The 26663-nt window shown below is 39.1% G+C and overlaps 1 protein-coding gene across 4 annotated transcripts in view; it reads right to left on the bottom strand.

Moving 5' to 3' along the window:
• Positions 1 to 26663, bottom strand: part of LTK (leukocyte receptor tyrosine kinase) — a 132793-nt gene that overhangs the window by 15415 nt on the left and 90715 nt on the right. For all 4 annotated transcript variants that reach the window (XM_039323899.1, XM_039323898.1, XM_039323900.1 and 1 more), the window contains 11 exons: positions 22274 to 22451; positions 20187 to 20337; positions 18718 to 18849; positions 17704 to 17860; positions 14373 to 14555; positions 13807 to 13905; positions 12601 to 12753; positions 9951 to 10058; positions 8067 to 8253; positions 5546 to 5636; positions 4594 to 4658 (listed from right to left, as the gene is read on the bottom strand). In XM_039323899.1, the coding sequence (XP_039179833.1) occupies positions 4594 to 4658; positions 5546 to 5636; positions 8067 to 8253; positions 9951 to 10058; positions 12601 to 12753; positions 13807 to 13905; positions 14373 to 14555; positions 17704 to 17860; positions 18718 to 18849; positions 20187 to 20337; positions 22274 to 22451 (1504 nt within the window). The remainder of the gene's footprint in view (positions 1 to 4593; positions 4659 to 5545; positions 5637 to 8066; positions 8254 to 9950; positions 10059 to 12600; positions 12754 to 13806; positions 13906 to 14372; positions 14556 to 17703; positions 17861 to 18717; positions 18850 to 20186; positions 20338 to 22273; positions 22452 to 26663) is intronic.

Raw genomic sequence — 26663 nt, 5'->3', positions numbered from 1 at the left:
CAACTTTGATTAGAGAAAGTTCTCAAGCTACATTTATTGGTAACTAGAAGCTTCTAATAGATTTTTTTTTTGCATGAAAAAAGTAAACTTGTGATTTATGCTTTGATGATTAGATGGGATAGATTAAAGAAAGAAAAATAGTATTATGTAACTCTAGAAAGCTTATAATTGTAGTTATAATTGTTGTGAGGAATACTGGAAGCTATTTTTTAATATCTTTTTTCCTTATTTTTCTTCACTTTTTTTTCTCTTGAACTTTTTTTGCTTTCTCTTTGCTTTCTCTTTCTTTTTTAATTCCTTACTTTATATTAGTTTGTATTACTGTAGCTTTGGGTGTGTGAACAATGGTGTGTATAGGATTTTAATTCAAAAAATTCATTGAAAATGCATCCCAGTGACAGAAGTTGCTTCTTGATGGAAGGAGCCCTCTTCATCACACCTGCTTTTCAGGTCTCCAACCCATAGAGCTTTTTAAGATTATAGGAGGTCAGCTCACTTATCAACTATAATTGTGTCTTTAACTGAAGGACTTAGCCAAAAAAGATTTCAGGAGACTATAGTTTAGCAAATGGTTGCAGAGGTCTTAGAGTTGGCTGAATTTCCTCTTAGGGCTTGTCCACAATCTCTCCAGCTTCAGTTTGAAATTCTTGAAGGACACCCATATATCATGCAGCTTTTTCTCATCTCCAATCCTTAGCTAATGTGTTTTTTTCTGAAAATGGAGTCTTCTGATCTGCAGGATGTACTGTATAGTGATTCAGCTGCAATTGAGCTGACAATGCAATACCAAGTAGGATCTGCTCAGCTCCTATAAGGCACACTCCATCCCCTGCAGTCATCCACAGTGGGTAGGGGTTGACAAACAGGATGCCTGGTCTTATGACCCTTTGAAGTAATGTTTACTCTTCCAACCTATATCCTCTGTGCAAAACTTTGGCAGGTTGCACAGAGGAGAAATGCTTGTTGGTGGGAGAGCATCCTTCTGCACCCCCAGAGCAGTGTGTAAGCTTGTTACATGGGGGATCTGGGAGGACAGAGCATGACTGAAGTCATACTTTCACCTCTCGACAGTCAGTATTGCTGTGTCAATCTCCATCATCTCACCCTCATGGATCAGGCAGGCACTGCAGGGATGGGGAGGGTCTTATCAGTAAGGCAAAAGCAAAAATCCCCCAGCCACCCCATAGATCAGGTTCTGGCAGCCTACTAAACCCACCACTCTAGCCATCTGGCAGAACTTCCCTCCTCATTAGGTCCAGCCCACACTGAGGAGGTTTTCAGGAAAGTTTTTCTTGCTAACAGGGGAACTTAATCATGCAGCTCACCTTTTGCTGCAGTAAACTGTTAAGACATCAACCCTCAGACCTTCATTCATGAAGCAGTGTTAAGAAGGGTTATGGGGACAGATCAAGTTTATTCTGGGGTACTTTGTGGACTGCAGGATGGCACATGAAACCAGCTATCTAGAAGTGCTCTTAGATAGTCCTTCTAGAAATACACCAGGTTTATTTGGAGAGATGGTGAAGAGGGGAAAAGAAAACACAGGCTGACAAAGACACAGTCAGAAATATTTTGGGAGAAGAGTCCTGAGAAAAACAAAGGAAAAAACATAAGGAGGAATTTCATCGTCCAATCTTGTTTTGATTTCTGAAGCTTCCCCTCCTTGCAGCTGGCATGACCTGCCTTCAATAAATGCATCCTGTATATTCTAGGCTTAGGGATTTGTACTTCAAACTTGGGAACTTTAAAAAGTATTATTTTTTAAAAATAACATACACTACACTTTCTCAGCATGGAATAATTAAAGAAATATTCCACTGCCACTTCATTGGGTAATATCTCATTTTCTTGAATGGTGGAAAGAGCCAACCATAAGAACATATTTGAAAGTATCCAATGGACAGATGTTTAAAAAATGCAAACATGCATGGATGCCTACTCAGAGGTCCCTGAGTTTGGGAGGGATGCAGTCATGTCTGATTGGACCTCAGCCACTTGTTGGAGTTGAAGAGGGAAGCAATCTCTTACAAATGGCTCTAGGAATGTTTTTCATGCCAAGCATTTAGGGAGAGACAGATAGTAATTACAGCTGATCAGCGCCTAGTTATAAATCAAGGTACTTTTCTGATGTGCAGAAACCTGCTGAAAATTTTCCTAAGGTGTGTCTCATTTCTATTAAAAAATGTTTGTGTGTGTGTGTGTGTGTGTGTGTGTGTGTGTGTGTGTAATACACTGTTGAAACTGCCTGTCATGAAGAATCAACTCAGTCTTTGGGTTCTCCTGGGATGCTGAAGCACCTCTTTTTTTAAAAGTTATTATCCAATTTTAATTGGAAATACTGTAGTCAGAACCTGAAGATATGTTGGTCTATAGATCCAACAATTCCCAGTCAGGAGATCTGCAAATAGTAGTGTTTATAGCCCATTTTCTGACTCTTCCTTCACACCATAAGAGCCACAGAAATAATATTCCCTAGGTGGAGAATATGTATCTGACCTTGAAAAGGTAAGCAAAGTCACATATAGACAATATTTGGATATGAGACAACCAGGAATTGGGAAGTTAAAGATCTAAAAATCTTAAAAGAAAGCAGTGACAAAATATTTAATATTGGCAACAAAACTATATGGGCACTCACTGAATCTTGAGTCCAATTAAAGGGAGACCTGAATACACAGTGATTAAAAAGCAAGCGACATGTAACTAACAACATGTAGAGATGAGGAAGGTGTTCAGTGCTGACCAGTCCAATCCTTTTACATGAGTATATTCAGCATAGTTCTCCGCCATGTGACATCTACCTGGGAGTGACTCATGTTCTGGCACTGTCTTGTGTGAGCATTGATGTTTACGTTGCAACTCTGATGTAGACACCTATTTATAGGCTGCCAAAAGAATTGCCGCAATGAAGCCCTGAAATCAACTAGGTGATCCTTCCCCGTGTCATTGCACATGAAAGTAATGGACTTTGAATTTAAAAAGAAAGGAAGAAGATGGCCAGCTAATTACTTAGCTAGGCCTCTACTAATGCTGGCTAAAGTTCCCAATGGAACTTCATTAGACTTTTTAAAAGAAATATATTAGTAGTGGTCATATTGATAATATCTCTGGATCCCTCAGTCCCAGACGACTTTTGCCCAGTATCTAAAAGTCATACACTGGAGATAAGAGATGGTATGTACATATTTTGATTTTTAATAATACTTGTACTGAAGATTGTACTAATACAATAAAAACTAATACAAACTACAAAAAGTAAAGTGAAATGGAAAAAATGGAAAGTGCACAGAGAGAAAGAAAGAAAAATAGAACGGAAAACATATAACAGTGAAAGTATAACAAAGAAAAAGAAAAGAAATACAGCATATAAAGAAAGACTTCCCCATCACAAAAGTATAAACAATTTTAAGAACTTATCACCTTGCATATCTCATCTCTTATCTATGAATAGATCCTTCAAAACTCATCCTTCAGTTTCAATCAGCAAAAATCCATGAAAGTTATCAGAAATAGCAAGATATCAGTTTTAACTTTGATCAAATAAATCCACTTTATATTCCTTCCTTTTATTTTTAACAGTCTTGATTTTTAATCCCTTCAAATCATGTTCTAGACTTTGTTTACTTTTCATTTTTTCTTTGTCCCTTTTCGCAAACCCTTCAGAACTTTGAAAAGTCTCTTCTGTAAATCCAGTACAGGAGAGTCATCCAAATCAGTCTTTGGGTTTGCTTTTGTATATCTCTTGAAATTATTAAGACATTAGCTGGTTTCATTTGCAAATACAGTATAGTATCTTTTCCCATATTATTCTTACAGCTTGTCATTTTTGAATCCACTTTCAGATTGGTCTCAATCTTGTCCAGTAAAACTTGTTCCTCTTCCATAACATCCTTTAAACATAGTTTATCTATAGAGGCAGATATTCTTAAAATTAATTTCTGGTCCAGTATTCAAAAATATCCTCCAATACATCCAATATTAAAGTGTCTTGCTCCATTCTGTGTAAGACAAATTAAATATTCTTCCTCTTTAATTGTAATCTTTATTTCCTTTTGGTTTCCTCTAGTGTCCTAGGTTCAAATTGCTCTCCTATCACATCTTCTTTAAAGAAGTCAAAACAATAGCCTTTTACCACGTTACTCAGAGAGGTTTGGCTGACCAGAAAAAACATATCCAGTCACCAATTTTGCCGCAATGCCACCTGTACTCCTTTGGAGATGTGTAATTTGCCTTGTCCTCACTAGAAGTCCTCAGCATGTACATACTTTGAATGAGTGTAAGTCTGAATTGCACTGTCAATATATAAAAACCAGATTTCAGCAGCCTGCAAGCTTTTGCTCACTAGCTTCTTTCAGGACACCGTGAAATTAGAATTTTTACAGAAACACTCTTAAAAGCTCTACTATCAATTGGCAGTTTCTGGAACAGAATTAGGGATATGTGGCTTGTATAATGCATACCTTATTGCTGTCTTTTTAAAATTGGTGCTGCTAAAATCAAATGCAAATAAAGTCTCTTGAGACAGATTTTTAGTTATGTCTTGTTCACCATGTTAACTACAATCCTGTCTAAGAAGAAAGTTTTAAAATGCACCTGATTATCAGTGCTTCCATTAGGAAATCCATCTCATCCTGCTCTGAAGAGATTTCGGGCAATGTCTGTTGAAATGAAAAGGAAAAAAAATGAATCAATTGCAAAGGAAGATTACTAGCAGGAGGAAAATGGGAAGGCAGAACTCTTAAACAACATTTTGGTTGTGTTTCATTTTTATACTGCTTCTCACCCTGAAAACTAACAAAGTTGAAAACTTTGAATAAACCATTTAAAACAAATCCTGAAAACATGATTATAGCATTGATGTCAATCAAAGCCTCTGATATGGACAATATAACACACAGAGATGCTCATTGTCTGCCCCCATTTACCTTCCAATTCAAAGCACAGCAGTATAGATACAGGAGATTGAGTAATTAAAGGGGAAAAATAGAGTTGAGTGGGAACAGAGAATCTTTTTGGTGATGCCATTCTGATTTGGAAATGTCCTCTTTAAACAATTCATTGGCCTTACATTTTATATCTTTTTGATGTCAGGCTAAGCATGCTCTGCTTATCCATACCTTTGATCAAACGTACTCGTTAGCTTCCATTGCCTCAGTTCTTTTAACTGTTTAGGAAAATGTGAATTGCTTTTTTGGTGCACCGTGCTATGGTTACTTGTAAGCTGCTCAGACGTTTGTTATAATGGAAACATCAGATAACATTTCAGAAATAAAGAAAACAAAAAGAACGTAAAATTCATTAGTTGTGATGATAGATACTGTCTGATATACTGTCTAGCTAATGTTGACTGATCTTGAAATAAAACTAAGCAGAATCAGATATTGTTAGTTCCTGGATAAGACATCCTCCATGAAATCTCATGACTAAAGACCATGTTAAAAAGTTTTGAAAAATTCCAGAAGAAGGCAATAGGTACCCAAAGTAATCAAGAGTCCGTAAAGTTATTTAGAGTCAGACTCAGTTAATGTTAGCTGAAGACACTAACCTTGATAGCCACCTGTAGAGGACTAGGATCTCCTGTGATTCCCACCACTGTTCCTTTGTAAACTTCACCAAATGCCCCATGTCCAAGTTCCCTAAAGGGAGGGAGAAAACAAAAACACACATTCAGTTACTTTGTACCCTTCCTATATCTACACCAAGTAAATACTTCTGATTACAAAATGTTGAAAGATCCAGGAACCGTTGGAAGTGTCCATTATATTAGGTTGTTAATATACAAATTAAGCATTGTTGATGAAATATGCGTGCAAATAGCGGTAGTTTTTCATTAGCATTTTCCCACAAAACAATTGCTTGGATTTAGAGCTCTCTAACTAAACTCAGGCTCTCTTTCCTGCACTACAATTATAAATGTGTGTCCAAATGCTATGTTCAACATGCATTCCACAAGGGAAGGGAAATTCTTACTCTTAGCCAAGTTTAGAAATATTAGCACCTGTGAAGAGATGAGCATTTTATAAATGCAACCATCTCTTCATTTGTCAGACCACAACAGCATTCCTGTTACAGTAGGTTCAGGAACACATCACAAAGAAGAGACAAAAATAGCCAAACTATTCTTACCCATGTCTGTACCATTACAGCAAAATAATAACATGTACAATTTTAGTGAGTGTTACTACTACCACCTTCATGTCAGAAGCACCTACGGAGGTTCTTTCTTCTCCATTCATGTCCCCAGTGTTTTCTCACCAAAGTGGTACCTATTTATCTACTTGCATTTGCATGCTTTTGAACTGCTAGGTGGGCAGTCATTGGAACAAATAGATGGGAGTTCATTCCGCCATACAGCTTGCTCTCGGGTTTTCAACTGCATGACAGAATGAACTCCCATCTATTTGTCCCAGTTCCTGCCTACCTAGCAGTTTGAAAGCATGCAAATGCCAATGGATAAATAGGTACCACTTCAGTGGAAAAATATCAGGGACATGAAAGGAGCCTCCTAAAGCATCCCCTGGGCAATGGTGTTGCGTTAAGAGGTAGTTAGTTGAAGTGGCTAAAGGCTACTTAGCATAAGGCTATGAATTCTATTTCTGCCACAGGCATGAATGACTTTTGGCCAGATTCCATCTCTCAGGACTGAGAAGAGGGCAAGGACTTCTTCTGAAAATGCTACCAAGAAAACTATATGGACTTGAGCACATGATCAACAGGAGTTGAGACTAAGTCAAATCCCAACCCCCATTCTATTACACTTTTTTGTTTGCTTAAGCATCAGTCTGGCTAGCATGAATGTTCTCAACAAAAGAAATGACTGTGTGCATCTAATATTTTATTAAAACCATGCTTGGGCTTAAAGAAGAAGAGAACAACCAGAGGCAGGGTGGGATGGACTCAGTTTCGGTGCTGATTATTGCACTCTTGGGCGATTTAAAAGAACAAGTTAGGGATTAATTGTCAGAGAAAATCTATCTATTTGGTTGCTAGGAGTCAAAAATGACTTCACGACACATAATTAATCAATCAATTAATCAGGTCTTTGGGATGAGGTTGAGGTTATGAAGAATATCCATGGGGATGGATAGTGGAATAATGATAATAAGAAATAGCATTTTATTTGTAAACCACTGTTGAAGGCATCACACCTGGTACCTGCAGGGGGTTTTGCTGATCTAGAATTAGCCTTTTTGTGAACCAGAAGGTATTCAACAAAGCTTAGTCTACCCTCTCCAAATTCTGTCTTGGACTTACTTGGCAATCTTTTTAGGGCTGGGTGTAGTACTTTAAATTCCTATTTACCGTCGCCCAAATTCATAAAAAAAGATATTCAAATAAAAATAAATTGTACAACTAGAAGACATAGACATACTACACTTAACGGAGGAATGAATAGAGAATGAACTTGCTGAAATGGCCAAGCTGACTGCTTTAATTCAATATAAGACATTGTCTAAGTTTAATAATGATTGAAAAATCCTTTTGTCATTTGTGGGGTAAACAGAAAAAAAATGAAGTAAAGATATATGGTTTTGAGGATTAGAATAAAAACAATAGACTGTAGAGAAAATATAAACGCTGCCGTAACCATAGAATAAGAGGTTAATTTATATCTATACTTATAACTGCTGAAAAAAAATCCGGGTCACTTTATAATTCTTTTTTTCCATTTTCTTTGATTTCTGCACTTTTATCTTTGCTCTTCTTTCTTTTCCTTTTTCTTCATTCTAAATATTAGTTCTCATTTTTTTTCCTGAATTTAACATTCTAATAAAATTTTATTATTAACAACAATGATAATATATTAAATTTATATGTTGCCCAAATCCTAGCCACTCATGATAATTGGATATGTAAAGTCTTAGTTTAGGCAAACTAGTGGCCAATTATAGATTATTTTTTATCAATAATAAATCACTAAGTTTTGCAGAATTCTATGCCTTCCTGTTAAGATACTGAGATTCAAAACTGGAAGAGTCAGAATTAGTGCAATTTCCCACTCCTGGTGACTCAGGTTATAATTCCCCCTTCTAAATTAGCAAGAACGCAGGGCAGCTAAGTCTTACTGAAGTAGAGAAATATTCTTTCGTGGGATCTCTTTAAGTTCACTGAGAGTGGCCATCTTTCCTGCAAAGCTGTAGTTGGGATTATAATCTGTCATGATAGTAGAAGTACGGATTTTGCTTAGGTTATAATCTGGATTCTGCAGATGGGCTCTGGTTCCTTCTAGCCTCTTTTTCTTTCGATGATAAACTGAAAAGAAAACATGAACGAGAATCTGAGAAGAAAAGAGAAATTAAGCCGCGCAAACAACAGATATAACATTCCAGGAAGTCTGTCTCAAAATGTTTAGACTTATTTCTCTTTGCTAGCATTTTTAAATTTTGTTACTATATTTTTGCAGAATTACAAGTTAGCTTTTTTAACTGATCAGGCAAACACTTTTAGAATGTGCCTTGGTCAAGAGCAGATACAGTCATATTGGTGAGAGGAATAACCCCAATTCCTGAAATATTACACTTTTTAATGAGTTCTAATACAAGCAAGCTGTGGATTCATGATTGCTTTAGAAATTCGTGTAATATGGTACAATGGCAAGCTTCAAAATACAAGCCTTTTTCTCTCAGGGTGAAGCAAAAAATTTAGGAAAATAAAAAAAACCCATTATATTCAACATTTAGTCTTAGCAAACACAACTCTCAGGAGTGGCTTGAAAGGGGACTGTGCTGCAGATGGTGGATTAAATATACCACACAGAAATGCATACATGGCTACGAATGGATTTAAGCATTAAGTAGCTCCTTTTAGAAGAAAAGCACGTTTGCTTATTTAATCAGAAAGCTCTTTTAAAACTTTTGCCTAGGCTTGAAAGCCAAAAATGAGATGTTAACTACAGATGGACTGAATTATTTCCCTTATTCATCAAAAAAAGATGTGTAAGATAAAAAAATCTCATCAGTGTGAAACATACAAAGAGAGAGAAAGAGACACAGACACAAATATTATATATCACAGCTGTTGTCTTACTGACTTCTACATCTACTGAAATGTTGAGTCTCTTTGCTTTGGATTAGCTGGCAAATCAAGCCGTGTTTCCCCACATGGTTTGGAATGACATTCATCCCAAATGGAACAATAATATATCAACTTGATTCACTGGACATTTTTTTTTATAATATTAAAATAAAAAGCAAGGCAATTCTTTACCACCCACTGCATGATGCAATGAACAACACCTCCTGGATTCAAATCAAACTGCACAGGGATAAAAAGCCAACTATTTTGGCATATAAAACTGGAAATCCCATTAGTATCATCTCTTATAATGAAAATGTAGAAATTACAAAGTAAATAAGTAAAATCATTTTAATGAATTAAAACGTTTCATATATAAACCTATGTGTATCTTTATTCAATCAGTTTAGTGTTTTTAGAAATCCTTTATCCACGGTTACTATTTTCATCAAGTAGTTCAATGAGACTGCAGCCCCATGTGAAAGCAAGGTGATCACGCTCCCTTAAAGTGTTCATGTTATTCTCCCACAATTGCAATAGGTGGATTCAAATTTGCTTTCAAACATGAAAAGAACATGAGATCCAGTGGGAACCCCCTGTGGGTGCAAGGGAATAGAGTTTTTACATTCTGATTCTTTTTCTGCATTCTGTCCCACTATCTCCATTCCGGTTCTAATGGTCCTCTGAAGAAACTATTCAGGAAGCCACAGCAGTCTTCACAGGAAGGAAAAAAAACCTACAAAATTGTCCCCCCACAGGTCACATCCTCCAACACAAAACATTAGTAAGCATTAATCTGGATCCAAAGCACTGTTTTACAGACCGTCAGCAGTTTCCAACCTTCCTTCCCAAGAACATCAATAAATCCTTGAAAGGGGCCAGAGATGTGAACAAATGAATTCAGATATGCCCAAAATACAGCAGATGCAACTTACCAATTGGTAGGCTACCACAAATGAAAATCATAACAAGCACCATCACAGTAATCACTGTCAAGAGGAATGGGAGAGGCAAGTGCTCTTCTGGAATGGGTTCCCGGATAACTAGACAAAACATGACATGTAAGCATTTAGATTTCAGTTTAGACTTTAAACAGGGTTTCTTAAAAAGCCCAAGCAACTCCTTTCCACCCTAACATCTAAGAAGTTCATAAACAGAATGTGGCCAATTCCTTGTGATAGAAAACTGAAAGAAGAAAGATTGAGGGCACAAATGTGTACCCAAATTACTAGATATAATGCAGAGGAAAAGGATGGGATGTAGATGAACTAACAATAGTATAAATACATTTATAAATTAATTATAATAAATAATTATTTATTATGCTATATTATTTTATAATAAATTAAGACCGTGATGGCGAACCTTTTAGAGACCGAGTGCCCAAATTGCAACCCAAAACCCACTTATTTATCGCTGGGTGCCAGGTGGGCGTGGCCCACTGGGTGGGCGTGGCTGTGGTGGTCATTGCAGACTGGGTGGGTGTGGCCAAGGTGGGCGTGGTCACCTTGATGTTGCTCATGGGGAGGGATGCCTGTGGGGGGCTGGCAGGGTTGGGGGAGATCCAGGGGGTCTCTGGCAGGTGGGGCAGAGGGCAGGAGGCTTGTCCTACAGGGTGAGGCAAGGCAAGGCGAGGCAGAGCGAGGGTGCCATTGTCGCAGGGCAAGGCGAGGCAGGGGCCGGGGTGGCTGCTGCCTGACACTATCAGCCCCCATACACAGAGGCCAGCGAGTGCATGGGGGCAACAGTGTCTGTCAGTAGCCATAGCCTGCCGGCCCCTCAACTGGCACACTCTGGGGCTCCGTAGCCCTCCACTAGCAGTTCAGAGAAGCCACCTGTGAGCTGGATGACCAGCTGACAGCTGAGGAGGCAATGCAGTGGGTCGTGCCCGGGAAAAGGAGAGCATGTGAGGCCAGGAGGGATGGCCACATGGGACCTCAGCGAGTTAGCAGGTGGTTGGTTGAAGAGGGACTGTTGCTATCTCTGGGGCATGGCACGCGTGCCCATAGAGAGGGCTCTGAGTGCCGCTTCTGGCACGCATGCCATAGGTTTGCCACCACTGAATTAAGACAATTGGGTTTGTCTAGTTCAGGGAAAAGAATTACTAAAGGGTGACATGGTGGCAGTGTTCCAATACCTCAGGGGTTGCCACAAAGAAGAGGAAGTCAAGCTATTCTCCAAAGCACCAGAAGGCAGGACAAGAAGCAATAGATCAAGGAGACAAGCGAACTAGAACTAAGGAGAAATTTCCTAACAGTGAGAACGATTGACCAGTGGAATGGCTTGCCTTCAGAAATTGTGGGTGTTTCAACACTGAAGGTTTTAAAGAAGAGACTGGATAGCCATTTGTCTGAAATGGTATAGAGCAGCAGTTCTCAACCTGTGGGTTGGGACCCCATTTGGGGTCGAACGACCATTTCATGGGGGTCGCCAAACAACGCAGTCTGCCATTTTGCCCCCCTTTTCCTTAGCTGTGCTGGTCCCTTTTATTCTATTGGCTTTTGAAAGCCAATAGAATAGACTCTCTTGAATAGAGTCTAATTCTATTGGCTTTCAAAAGCCAATAGGAATTGTCCAGGCTGTCTCTGCCCTGCTGAGCCCGCCAAAAGTCCCATTCTGCAAACGGTGCTGCACCAGTTGAGTAGTCCTCGACTTACAACCGGTTGGGGGTCGTGGCATTAAAAAGGTTGAGAACCACTGGTATGGAGTCTCCTGCTTGAACAGAGAGTTGGACTAGAAGACCTCCAATGTCTCTTCCAACTGGCAGGGCTGGCAAGAAAGGGGATGGGAAGGTGGTGGGAGAGAGCAGCAGCATTACAGGGGTGAATCCTGCCCAGTAAAGCAGGTGAGTTTCTAGGAGTTGTTGGTCTAACCAAGTATCAAAACTTGCCTCTTCTATTAAAAGCAGTGACTGGTTGTTTTTTTCCTGCTGGCAGGTGATACCACAGGAGTTCAATAACTTCTTTTCTTAAATGTTCCAGATTAAAGCTTTGAGGAGAACACCAATAGCTGTCCTGGTTGCAAAGACAACACGCTTAGCAATAGACCAGTGAAAAATATAGCAGCATACTTTAATGCTGCTTCATGGACTGGAGAAAAGCACATAATGCAGATATTATGAACAGGCCATATTGTTAACCTCAATGTTCACCCTCAAATCCTAGGGAATTTAGTGTAATGGGGTTGCCAAGGGATCTTTAAACTACATAGTTTTACCACACATTTTTAAAGAAATATAGTAAAGGTCTATACTTGTTATTTTTAAAATTTAGATGCTACTTCTTCAAAGCCACAAGTAGTTTACAACAATTAGAATGGCAACAATACAGAATCATACTCTCTCTCAGTTCAAAATGTGCAGTCACTTGTTGAAATAACTTTCCATTTAAATTAAATTTAATTAATAATAAACACATACAACAAAACACAAATAAAACAAAATGAACAGTTTTAGTGTACAATTTTAGAGGCAAAAAAAGATGGCTGTTAAACCAGCTAATTATTTCTTTGATCTAATCCTGGTGAAGCTTGGTGGGAAAGCAAGAAATGGAACATTTTATTTGCAATCCCTTTTTCGTATTTTACCTGTGCAGGAAACATTGTCATTAGCCAAGATGGCTCCAGCTGCACAAATACAGACAGGTAGGTGACTGCCAGGTTCTTGTTTGCAGATACCTGATTGACAATGGCTGCAATTCACATAGACTTCAATGGCTATTTCACCATGACTTTCCATAACTAAAGAAGAAAGGGATGGAAATTATAGTTCAAATGTTTCTTTAAAAAGCACATTTCTAAAAAGAGGTACAGGTGTCATCTGCTAAGGAAGAAGGGACATTTCCTCAGTAGATCTTCTATCTGTATATTTTTTCCAATCATAAATATCAGACTTTGGCCCAGCATCTGATAAATTATAGCCACATAGCTTGAAGGCTAACAGAAGATTATCTTTTCAAGACAGAACCAAATATGGTAGGCAAACACATTTGCTTTGATTACTGACTATACGCGCTATCAATCATAGAACAGGCTGCCACATGGTGGGGTGAGTTCTCTTTCTTTAAAGATCATCAAGAAGGGGGTGGATGGTCATCTGTCACAGATACTTTAATATACTGTAATGTTGCTCAACCTCAGCATTGTAAAGATGTACGGATTTCAGCTCCCGGAATTCCTTAGCTAACATTCCATACTGGCTTTCCATGATTCCAACAGGGCAAAAAAAGCTTGTGGCCTCTTAAATATAAACATATTAATTATAGCAGTAAGTTTCATTAACTGAAGAGCATTCTAAAGTGGATTCTAATTAAAAAAAATTGTGCCATACACAAAGCTTTCAGTCATTAAGCATGGAATACTACCTTATTTTTTACTAAATCAAAATGTGTATTTTCCCAACCTTTGGAAAATATATTTACTATGGAAAATAATTCCAATTCTGGAATATTTGTGCATGCCAGCACTTGCTACCTCAGACCTGCCACACTGGGGCAAAGCTGCATAAGCAGTTTCTGAGGTGACTGAATTTGAACTTCAAACATGCTGTGGCATATTAATGTGTCAGAAGAACTTGAAAGTATTTTTAATCTGTTTGGATAATGCCATCAAAAATGATTCCATTATAGCAGAGTTCACAGATAAATGGCATCGTTCTTATGTGGTCTTGAATCTCCAGGCTTCCCTTAATCCCCCTAATCCTCCTTTTGTCCAAAGAGTGGATACAGAAGGAACATGCGAATAGATCAATATACCTGAGGGACAAGATAAATGATATCTTGTCATTTATCTGACCTGCTAGAGGGCTCAAGAAGATCTCCCCAATTGGATTCACAAAGGAAACACCATGCTGTCCATCAGCTGTAATGTCATCTGTTTCAGAAGCATCTCCACCTACAAAAAACAAAAACAAAAAAACCCAAAGAGACACATTTAACAAGATACAAGGATCCATAGGTTATCTAGTTGCCAAGTGATCCAAATTGAAAGAATTAAAGGAGAATCTTTGTATTGAAGTCCCAGTGCTGTTCCCCCCCCCCTGAAATTTGCTGGAAATGGTTTTTATTCTATGTTTCAGAATAGCCTTTAGTAGAAAAGTTGTATCTTCATTCTAGATGCATTATTTGAGATCCTGGACCAATGTGGCTATATATATTTAGATTCTTTGCTATACCCTCAAATTTTATGGGTTTGATTTTCTCAGATGATGAAACACTGCTGGGAATATCCTTTTAACTGTTTATCAGAAACAGAAAGTACATTGACTATGAATACAGATATGCACTGTTTACTGTGATAGTAGCAATGATGAGAACTCAATAATGCTATGCAGGTTGATAACATAAAACTAGGCTTTATACCTTTATAGCCTCCTCCACCACCACCAGATGTACAAGCTCCTCCTCCGCCACCAAAACCACCAGACGTGGTCCACTGGAGTTTCTCTAATGCTTGTTGGCAGGCCTCACCACCTTCTCCACCTTCCAGAAGTGATTTTCCAGCCCAGGGAAAATGGGTGATACCTTCCCAACCACCACCTCCCCCTATATAGTGTGAAGAGAAAGATAATAACATTCACAGATAGAAATTGCAAATCAGTTAGAACTCACAAATAGATACAAATACATATACTTTAAAAACAAATTAATAAGCATTAATGTAAACATTTATAACCTATTTCCAATATTTTGCTATTATGCAATTCCTGTGCCATAAATTATGGGGTTCCATTTGTTGGACAATTACCAGCCAGGCAAGAAGGAGGGATCAAGTGGGGAATTAGCCTTAGGAGACCTAAGGCTTAATCTCTCCTAAATTGCACGGGACCTTATCTGTCCCAAGAGAGGTCAGAGAGAGTCTTGTATTATAAGTATATATAAGTACACACACACACACACACACACACACACACACACGTATATGTGTATGTGTATATGTATATCTCTCTCACACACAAACATATATATATCACATATACACACTATATATATTTGTTTTCTGAGGTTTTCGCAGGTGTTTGTATGTAGGTCTTTGGTTATTCGGGTTTTCTCCCACGTAAAATTGGAAGTGTCTTGGCAACGTTTCGTGCTCCTAGAAGCACGAAGCCGAAAGCACCAGCCTGAAGATGATGAATGAGACTTCGTTGAAACATTGCCAAGACACTTCCAATTTTACGCGGGAGAAAACCCGAACAACCAAAGACCTACATACAAATACCCGCGAAAACCTCAGAAAAACACACACACACACACACACACACACACACACACACACACACACACATATATATATATATATATATATATATAATGTCACATTATAGAAATGGTTTAATATGTGTGTGTGTGTGTGTATACCAATTTGAACTTACATATATATTTAACTTAGTTTTCCAAATCTTACCCAACTTATTTATTTCCATGCCTAAAACTTCTATGGATTACCTCTGAACGTTTTAGGCATGGCTATTGTTCCTTAGGGCTACCTCATCTAGGCTGCAAATATCTGAATGACCACTAAGGGCACTAAAATTTTTTTAAATTTTATATCTGTAGATGTGTATCTGTCTAGTGTCATTTCACAATCAATTGGATTTTATAGTATAGATATAGTGGGGCTAGTTGTTCCTCCAATTTCCAATGCCAAACACCAACTATCATCAAGGTTGCCAAGCATCCAAATGGCCTTATTCCTTGAATCTACTTCCAAAACTCCAAGACCTTTTTTAAAAGCTTAATTCTTGTTTTGGACAACTGCTGTTATACTGGTCAAGGTCAATCATCTTTCCCCAGTGCTGCAAGCCTCAGAAAATCCCAATGTAGCAAAGCTAAACTGCACATTAACAAGAGTAATAAAGCACAGGGAAATAAACATAGCTTTAAGAAGTTGTTTTTCTAAGTTTCCTTGCAATCTAATGTGAGGAATTTTCAGACAGAGAGTGAAGAGTTCGTCTCTAGTTCCCTGTGTGCTGTGATGGCCCCTGAATGTTTTCTTTCTCACACAAAGCTAAAGAAATGCTTTCTTTGGTGCTGAAGGAAGCTTGTTTTTCTAAGTTTAATTGCCCAGCGAGGAGAAAACTTTCCAGGACAATGGTGAAGAACAGAAAACTTGGGTTAGTATATTAATGCTCTGAAAAAGGATTTTACAGACAGAGAACAATCAATGCATTGAATTTCATTTGGAAAATCCTCTCCTACGCGTTGCATTCACGGGGTAATGGAGCCAGTCATTTTCTCTTGTTCCAACCTAAAGGTGCTTTATTCAAAAGACAACTGGACTTGCTTTGTTTTGTCTTTGAGGATGTTTTGCTTCTCATCCAACAAGCTTCTTCAGTTCTGATTGAATGGTGGAGAATGGAAGGATTTATATTCCCTGCAGTCATTTCCCTGCAGGGAATATAAATCTTTCCGTTCTCCATCATTCAGTCAGAACTGAAGAAGCTTGTTGGATGAGAAGCAAAACATCTTCAAAGACAACACAAAGCAAGTCCAGTTGCCTTTTGAAAAAGCACCTTTGGTACAACTACAGTGGTGGGATTCAGCCGGTTTGCACCACTTCGGCAGAACCGGTAGCTAATTTTTTGCTGCCCAGGCCCAGAATGGACTTTCGGAAGTGGCATCCACACAGAGAACCGGTTGTTCACATATTTGAATCCCACCACTGGACAACCATGACCGAGGATCTACATAGATATTTGTCCCAACCTACTTCATGGGGTCTTGCTGTGGGGCAAAAATAATGGGTAGATACCTTTGGATGCTACCTTGGATTCCCGTAGAAAAAGCAGGACAAAGTTTTAGCTAAAAAAAAAAAAAAGCTAAGGTACCAGGATTTTCACAAAGAATGGCAAACAGGAAGCCTTCTTGGGCACACACAAACACAAAAGTTGGAAACCAGTCTGGGAAAAGAGCTGGAAATAATGCCTAGAGGCAATTTCAGAGTGATATGGAAAGGACCATGACATTAAAAAGAACTCACAAGCATCTTAAAGACTACTAAGCATACCTTTGCTTGCAAAAACTTTCAGGTTATTAAAAATATTGATTCAGCATGCACAGTTGCACATATTGTAACCCACAAGAAATCTTACCCTTAATAGAGTGTACTTCAAAGGCTTAAAATTCAGTCTGGTATCTTTGTATTCTTTTCAAAATACAGGTAGTCTTCGACTTACAACAGTTCATTTAGTGACCGTTCAAAGTTACGACACTGAAAAAAGTGTCGTTTTTCACACTTACAACCATTGCAGCATCCCCATGGTCACATGATCAAAATTCGGATGTTTGGCAACTGGCTCATGTTTATGACATTTGCAGGTTCTGGGATCATGTGATCACCTCTTGCGACCTTCTGACAAGCAAAGTCAATGAGGAAGTCAGATTCCCTTAACAACTGTGGCAAGAAAGGGCGTAAAACGGGGCAAAAATCATTTAACAAATGTCTCACTTAGCAACATAAATTTTAGGCTAAAGTTTAGTTTAGTAAATTGAGGACTATCTGTAGTTTTTCAAGAAAGACCGCCAGGTGAAATTAAGTTCTAACTGGTCTACGTTTGCATCCCCAAATGTAAAATTAGCATACGGTATATAAGTGTCATGCTAATTCATTTCCTGTGAAGTATCTTCTCTTTACATAATTTCAGCAGATGTTGTTTTCTCAGCTGCTGGCCCCTTATCAAGAGCAGATCCTCACCTGCTGCTCCAGTTCTCCCATTGACCCCAGGTATTGCCGAACTGTTCACATACTGTTCCAAGAATGCATCGTCCAGGGAGCTCTCCTGCGCCTTCAGATAAGCCTTTCCTCCACCCCCTGCCGCAACAAGCAAAGGTTCAAAAGCTCCATCCTTCTGCTGCTCAAGAAATCACACACACACATACACACACACATAAACACAAGGAAACATTAAGGAAACATCGAAGGTTCAAAGTCAAGCGCCAAACAGAAATAAAAACTCTGACTGCAATAGCTGACATTCTTTGGCTGGAGAGGGAAGCAGTGTTGCCAGTAATTCTTGAACCTTCTTACACCAGACGCTAAAATCGGGAGAGCCGGATCACATAATTTCAAGCTTTCTAGAGCATAGTTTAGGAAGGGCCAGGAAAAGCGAGGGTCTTTCAGCTGCTGCGGGACTAAAAGTTGTCTGAACTGACTGAAATGGCTTAAAAAAAAAATTCTGCCTGAGGAACTCTTAACAGCATTAAAGACACTAAAGTGCGATATTGAACATTCCTCGGCATTTTCAGCAAACCACAGTTCCCAGAAATCTTTGAAGGAAACCATGTCAATGAAACTGGTATGCTATCCATTGCCTCTATTCTTTTGAACAGCAATGGTAACGATTCAAACCCATCAATATAGAGAAGGAGAAAAAAAAAGGGCAGGAATGAATGCAGTGTTAACTTAGGGGTCATTCATAATTCAAATTGTCCTGGGCTGTTTTAGGACTGCATGGTGGAGGTTTCAATCTGGGGCTTCATCATTTATCAGCTGTTAAGCATTTCAGCAGTGAACATTTTGATATCCCCCTGTTGCAATGACTCTCTCGATTGCCCAGAGCTCCATCATGTTTGTACCACTATGTTTAAATATTCTCCAGATGGGAAGCTGCTTCAACTGGCCCTTAAATATTGCTAACTATAGCTAGCTAGTGCTAAATCATTGCTAGCGGTCCTTAGTAACTGCTTGCAAAAGAACATGAACACTTACTCGAAACACATAGGTGGCTCCTCCGCCCCCACCCCCTCCTCCAGCCCATTCGGTCAGTCGCTTTGCTTTTTTGTATTCTTCTTCAATTTCTGAGGATTCCCCCAGGCAAATCTGCTTAGTGTGATAGTTAATCTGAAAAGAGCAGAGAGGAGAAAAAGAATTAAAACCTGAAGAACATTTCTACTTAAATACGCAGATAACTGAAAATATTTCTCCTTGAATCTTTGATCTCTTTGGTTGATAGATTTAGATTTTGTCCTTATTCCAGGAGCTCAGTGTAATAGTTCTGGAACTCATTTTTTAATTGTATCACAATGCCATGCTGAGCAATGATTAACTGCAGATGCTCCCTTCAGAATGAAAAACTATGGTAGACATCTGCAGATAATGAGGATAAAGTGGGAGAAAACCCAGACTGGGGTTAAAGTGCCAGGAATTACTTGTGCATGTAGCTGGAAGACTGAGCATGTCGCCTGATCCAAATCAACCAATGAGCTTCAGTGACTGTATATGGACCTGAACCCAGGTTTCATCAGAACTAATCCAACATGTTAATTATAGTCTCAATTCTTCTAAAACAGAGTTCCCCAACCCTTCTGGGGGGGGGGAAGAGGGGATGGTTCTACGTGCACGTGCGCAGCTCCATTTGCATGAGCAGCGGGCACACACACCTGTGGCTCATGCAAATGCCGCACATGCACACGTGCTCACTCACTGCTCATGCAAGTGGGGATGCATGTGTGCGCTTGCCCGCTGCTTCCATGGACCAGTTCTGTGGCCCACTAGTGGGCCACAGCCCGTGGGTTAGGGATCCTGTTCCAAAATGATATTAATCTGTTTCAATGTTTGTGATCAATGAATGATAGATTGCGCATATTTACTATTGCAGAGAATATGCACTTTTTGAAAATCCTGAACACAGATCACGCTTACTTATTCTTCACATTAGGCCAGGGGTGTCAAACTTGCCGCATCACATAACGTGTCGCAACATATCGCAACTCTTTTCCCCTTCCCGGAACTGGGGTGGGTGCGGTTTCCGCATGATGCATCCGGCCCACAGACTGGCAGTTTGACACCCCTGCATTAGGCGAAAATGCCACTTTTAACATTTTCTCTCTTCTGTTTATATACTAGGATTCCCCCCCCCCAAATGTATTAGTTACAGTAGTTTAAAATACATTCAGAGCTGATCAATATTAGGTTTCAAAACAGTCTATACTACATGGTATTTATTGTTCAAAGGTTCACTAAAGAAGACCTTGATTGAAAACTCAACAGAAAGAATGACAAAATTTCAAGCTAGCCAAAAAAAAAACAACAACCCCTCTTTGCAATCCTTTGTGCCCTATTTCTTATTTTGGAGCTATCATTATTGAGAAGATTGACTCCTGAAATATCCCAATCAACCTTTTGTCACAATCTCAAAGTGCACCAAGCGCTTGAAGTAGAAAGTGTGCACGCCTCACCCTTAGGCAGGCATCTTCCCCTTGTTGCCCCACCAACAGGTAGAGGAGCTCATCTTTTTCCAGATGGAAGTTAGCAGAGATAAAAATCCCATGAGACCGTTTGTTGTGGTTCTTGGCTCCTTTCCCTCCAGCGGCTCCATAGGCTGAAATCCTGAAGAAAAGTAACAGCAATTAGGAAGAAACTCTACAGCTCAAAACGAGGCTCCAAAGTGACTGCGACCATGAACTCTTCACAGCCACAATCCTGTCTTCAAAGAGCATTCAGGTGATGTCCAGCTCAACTGTCTTGTCCCGCTAGGACAAGCCCGTTTTACTTGTGCCAGCAGAGAGGGCCTACTTAGGATCCCGTTGGTCAAAGAACTCCAACTAGCGGGACCCAGAAGAAGAGCCTTCTCTGCTGCAGCATCCACCCTTTGGAACAATATTATCTTCTAAGGTAAAATCTACCCCCACCCTTCTGCAGGAGCCTGAAGACGTGGCCCTGCCAGATGGGGGAGTTCCACGCCGGAGGTGGCTGCTAGACCTTCCCAGTGGTGGGATTCAGCCAGTTCACACCAGTTCAGCAGAACCGGTAGCTAATTTTTTGTTGCCCAGGCCCAGAATGGACTTCCAGAAGTGGCATCCACACAGAGAACTGGTTGTTCACATATTTGAATCCCACCACTGGAACTTCCCCCCCTTGTTCTTTGCTCTCCATCCATCCATTCATTTTTTTTTTTACCATATTGACATATTCTCATTGTGTTTCTTTGGCACTGTTTACTTTATTGTTTTATTATTTTACATGCCCTTTCATTTTTCTACCTTTTATAATCTTAATTAAGCTGCCTAGATAGCTCCATGGTGAGATAGGCAGCAAATAAATTTAACAAAATAATAAACAAACAAACATCCAGTCCATCTTTAATGTGATTGATGGATTGTATGCCATTAAGATTATTGACCCTTACCAACTGCAAGGATTTTCTCCATGAGGATCTGTTCCTAACCTGTGCTTTCAGGTTCCCAATACTTCATTCTTCACCGGTTTAATGCCCCCCTGCTAATTGGCTTCTTCTTCTCTTTCTTTCCACATTCTTCATTATATAACATTTAAAATCTTTCATCCCTGCATTAAAGATTTTATGCATTTTTTAAAAAAACACACTGTTAGAAAATATAAAATCTTTAATGTAGGAATAACAATACTGCCCTACCTGAATGAAAGGATTACATGGCTATTGTATTGAAATAAAGAGGGTGAAGGTGAGAATTATTATAATTCTTTGAATTTGTTTGCTGCCCATCTTGCCTCTATTCCAGATATATCCGGACTATACCTCTCAGCACATCTTGGACCGCTGTTCATATTGATCGGGACTCATGGGAGATGCCATTAGATTTCTTGGCTTAAAAGTTACTAAATAAACAGTCAGTAGTCCTCGACTTATGGCCATAATTGAACACAAAATTTCTGTTCTTGAGACATTTGTTAAGTGAGCTTTGTCGCATTTTATGACTTTTCTCGCCTCAGTTGTTAAGGGAAACACTGCAGTTGTTAAGTTAGTAGCCCAGTTGTTAAGTGAATCTGGCTTCCCTATTGACTTTGTTTGTCAGAAGGTCTCAAAAAGTGATCGCATGACCTCGGGACACTGCAACCGTCATAAATATGAACCAGTTGCCAAGCGTCTGAATTTTCGTCACCTGACCATGGGGATGCTGCAAAGGCCATAACTATGAAAAGCAATCATAAGTCACTTTTTCAGTGCCATTGCAACTTTGAATGGTCACTAAACAAACTGTTGTAAGTCGAGAAGGACTACCTGAATAGCAATAGCACTTAGACTTATATACTGCTTCACAGTGCTTTACAGCCTTGTCTAAGCAGTTTACAGAGTCAGCATATTGCCCCCAACAATCTGGGTCCTCATTTTACCGACCTCAGAAGGATGGAAGGCTGACTCAACCCTGAGCTGGTGAGAATCGAACTGCTGAACTGCTGGCAGCCGGGAGTCAGCAGAAGTAGCCAGCAGGGCTGCCTTCTAACCACTGCGCCACCATGGCTCTTACACATTCTTATTTCCTCACCTCATCACACTGATACTCACGTATATCGGTTTGACGCTGGCACTTTCCAGATTTGTACCCCTCGTAGATGTCCCTCTTTTTCCACAGTCACTGATATATTGGTGTTGTGATAAGTGCTATCACACTGTGTTTGAGTTGGTCCTCGAGGCCCACTAGCCCCACAGGTTGTAAACCACCAGAGATTGACAGGTGTTTCCGCTATTATTAGAAAAAAAAACCATTCAGAACTGTGACCAGCATGTCAACTTCACTTTCTTTCCCAGACCATATTCACACAACTTGTCCATAATAAAAAGAAAAAGCATCATTGTTTGGCCAGCTCCACTTTTTGATTTCTCACTAGTCTGTTTGTTTGTTAAATTTATTGGCCCATCTTATAACAGGGCAGTTCTGGGTGGCGTACAATGTTAAAACTATACAAAATGTGTGTAATATATATAAAAATACTGTAAAAAAACTTTTATAGTAAAAAAATATTTTCCAGACAATGTAGCAACAGCCACATTTCCTACTAATTCCTTTCCCGTCTGGGGAATGTTACTAATAATTTTTCATTTTTAGTATTAAGTATCTCAGTGATGCAGATGTGGATATCTTCATGCATTACTGTAGCTTTCACTTTAAAAATGCCTTTCCAGTAAACCACATATGTAACTGTGCAACTCTATTTTCTCTTGCCCAAAAGTTTTCACCAGCTTTCAGATCACAATATATAGCATTTCAATGGATTTAATGGCTCTGTCACTTCTGGCAATGAAGCAGCAGTGAACATTGTGGGGAGCTTTGGATCAGAATTGCTTCATTTTTTGCTCCATTTAAAGCTCTCTTTTATTTTTGATTCCTTTTCCAATGAAATTTTAGCCAGAATGGCTACCTTAAGAGGGCATTGGATTGGACAAGCCTGAATATCATGTAAGATTCTGAATTTGCTGATATGCAGATGGGTTAAAAAACAAAAAATTTAGAGCAAATGTATGCTCTGGATCTTCAGGTCTTCATAGTTTGATTCCAACTTAAACCAAATTTTAAAAAAATCAGCAAAAGTGAATTTGTGATAGCAGCTTTGTTTAGCAGATCAAGTAAAAAAAAAAAAAGGAAAGTGGTGGAATCCTAATAAAGTTCCATCAATTTCACCAGAATAAATAAACAAATAAACAAAATATTGCATACACTGGCTTTTTTGAACCAAAAAACCAGATCCTTGAACTGGAGCTACTTTGAGAAGTATATGTATTTCAGTAGCCTCCTCATTGGAGGGAGGCATCTGTAAGCTGGGTTTAAGTTCACATCACTTCTTTTTAACAAAATTAAGTCATCTCTATAAAAATGTAAGCAATAAACATTGATTCAAACATGACATAGTTCAGTTCATATAAATCAATAATTTTGGAAAAGGAAACAACAGAAAGGTATGGGAGTTCTGATCCAGACTGAAATTCAAGCAGGAGGCAATGAATGCTTAACTTTTTTGCCTTGTATTATGGTCCCAATTCAGGGACCACAGTCAGATCCTGAAAACTGTCTGCTATTCACACACACACACACACACACACACACACACACATATATATCCAAATTTCTTTTTTTTGGGGGGGGGGATTTGTAATGTTTCGCAGTTGCGACTTGAGCCTGCTTAACGCCCCTAGTTGGGGGCTGCAAGGCAAAAGAGATTGTAAAAAGTAAAACTGCAGTATAGCAGTTAAAAAAAAAAAATTCAAGGTGTAATCAATTAGACATCTGTCTGAAAAACTTCCTGCATAAACTCCCTTGACTCAGCTGGCAAAGAGGGAGGAGAGCCTGTGGCTTGGTGGTTAAATCACTGCCTAGTATGTAAACTGCCCAGGTTCGAATCCCATAAAGGGTGTGGCTAACTGAAGAGAGCAGAATGAGCTCGAAATGGCCATCTTAGTCTCCCAATTTAATTCTTTAATTCTTTGTCAGATAAAGAAATTTGGATTTGTAATGTTTCGCAGTTGCGACTTGAGCCTGCTTAACGCCCCTAGTTGGGGGCTGCAAGGCAAAAGAGATTGTAAAAAGTAAAACTGCAGTATAGCAGTTAAAATAAATAAATAAATAAATAAAATGTCAAGGTGTAATCAATTAGACATCTGTCTGAAAAACTTCCTATATATATATATATATATATATATATATATATATATCTAGAATGCTGTATGTTACACCCTGTTGCCCAAATATGGGAGAGAGAAATCTTTTGCCTTGTATCAGCTCAAACTAGAGCCATCCACAGGCAGCAGTCACAACTGTGACATCATATACATTTCTAAATGTATATAATAATAGCTATTCCAGTTCTCTCTTAATTCTTTGCTAGCAATCCAAATTTTTTATATATATATATATATATATATATATATATATATATATATATATATATATATATATATATATATATATATATATTCAAGAATATTGGTAAAAATACGACTCCCGGGCATAATTATAAATAAAAGAATAAAACACGATCACCGGGAGAGTTGAAGTAAAAATACTTTACTAAAAATATATTAATACTAAAAAGTTGCCAAGCTTTCGCTGGGGGAACTCCCCAGCATCGTCAGGGCTCCCCGCACACGGAGAAAGAAAGGGAGGGGGTTCCCGATCCATGCACCACCCAACAACCCCATGTGAGCCTCACACACCCCCAGGAGGGAGGGAGCGATATTAATGGAGCCGGAACACCTAGAAGACTTAGTGCTAAAATCTCGGAGTGTGCGGTTGCCCATAGCAATGAAGAGAGCGTCCCATGTGGAGAGGGGAGAGAAAGCATAGAATGACAACCCGCTCGATCAGCAAGGGAGGAGTAATGAGAGCGGTTTGAGTGCCAAACAATGGGAGGGAACATATGTAAGGAAGACTGAGGTGGGGAATAAAGATTTGATTGTTGAGGCATACCATACCCAGATAGGAGCTGTTAACATGACAAAGGAGAGAGATACACAATTGGGAAGGGATATTAACCCACAGTTAGTGGAGCCCTATCCCCATTGTAAAACACAGGAAAGCATCAGATCAAGTCCTCCCCCCGACACGGCAGACGTTGGTATTATCGGAAGAGGAAGGGATGTAAGGTTACTAACGCCTCTAAAGACCAATAGTGGAGGGATAGGGAAGGGCATCCGAAGAAAAGAACATAATGTTATAGACACATCTTGGCTCTTAGCTGGCCAATCAGGGCCAGTAACACGATCTAAGAGCCGTGCGCAAACGTTACTTGAACCTACTTAAACCACCTTTATTGCAATGGCCTTTTAGCCCTGACGATGCTGGGGAGTTCCCCCAGCGAAAGCTTGGCAACTTTTTAGTGTTAATATACTTTTAGTAAAGTATTTTTACTTCAACTTTCCCGGTGATCGTGTTTTATTTTATATATATATATATATATATATATATATATATATATATATATATATATATATATATATATATATATATGTAGGTCTTTGGTTGTTCGGGTTTTCTCCCGCGTAAAATTGGAAGTGTCTTGGCGACATTTCGACGAAGTCCCATTCGTCATCTTCAGGCTGGTGTTTTCAGCTTCATGCTTTGAGCAGCATATATATATATGTTTTTGAGGTTTTCGCGGGTATTTGTATGTAGGTCTTTGGTTGTTCGGGTTTCTCCCGCGCAAAATTGGAAGTGTCTTGGCGATGTTTCGACGAAGTCCCATTCGTCATCTTCAAAGCATGAAGCTGAAAACACCAGCCTGAAGATGACGAATGGGACTTCGTCGAAACGTCGCCAAGACACTTCCAATTTTACGCGGGAGAAAACCCGAACAACCGAAGACCTACATATATATATATATATATATATATATATATATATATATATATATATATATATCATAATGTTATTGCTCCAGGACAAAAAGTCATAAATTCTAAGGGTGAATGAGCATTACAGTAGGCGTATTCTTTACAGTTCTACCCACATATTATCCACAAGACTATTTATGCCAAGGAAATCAGGAAATACGGCTGAATATGAGAAAATATTAATTTAAGAATTATCCTATTCTTAAAAAGCTGCTTTATTTCCGATGCCTAGATTTAGTATTATGTCAGTCATTATGCTGGATTTAGCATTATGAGAATAATAAGTTTGCTATGAGAAGAAATCTTAGCAATAAATTAGTTATAAATGAGGTTTTCTGGTTTTGCACAGTAGTGACCAGTTGTGAGCTTGCGGATTCTCCGCACCCCCACAGCTAATTTTGCCCTGCCTGGTGACCCTAAATCGGTCTATGTCGCCCTGGAGAGGCGACGAAGAAAGAAGGGTGCTCCAGCAATTCTGGAACAGCAGCAGCCATTCCGTTCGACTTGGGGAAAGCCTTCTAACCCGACAGGAGAAAGGCTGGCCATATTGGATCGACCAGCCCAACCTACT

The sequence above is a fragment of the Crotalus tigris genome, unplaced genomic scaffold (genome assembly GCF_016545835.1).
Source record: "Crotalus tigris isolate CLP2741 ecotype Arizona unplaced genomic scaffold, ASM1654583v1 scf7180000024286.1529876, whole genome shotgun sequence".
NCBI lineage: Eukaryota > Metazoa > Chordata > Lepidosauria > Squamata > Viperidae > Crotalus > Crotalus tigris.
The sequence above is the reverse complement of the archived record's forward strand: the minus strand, read 5'-3'. Positions and strand labels throughout refer to the sequence as shown.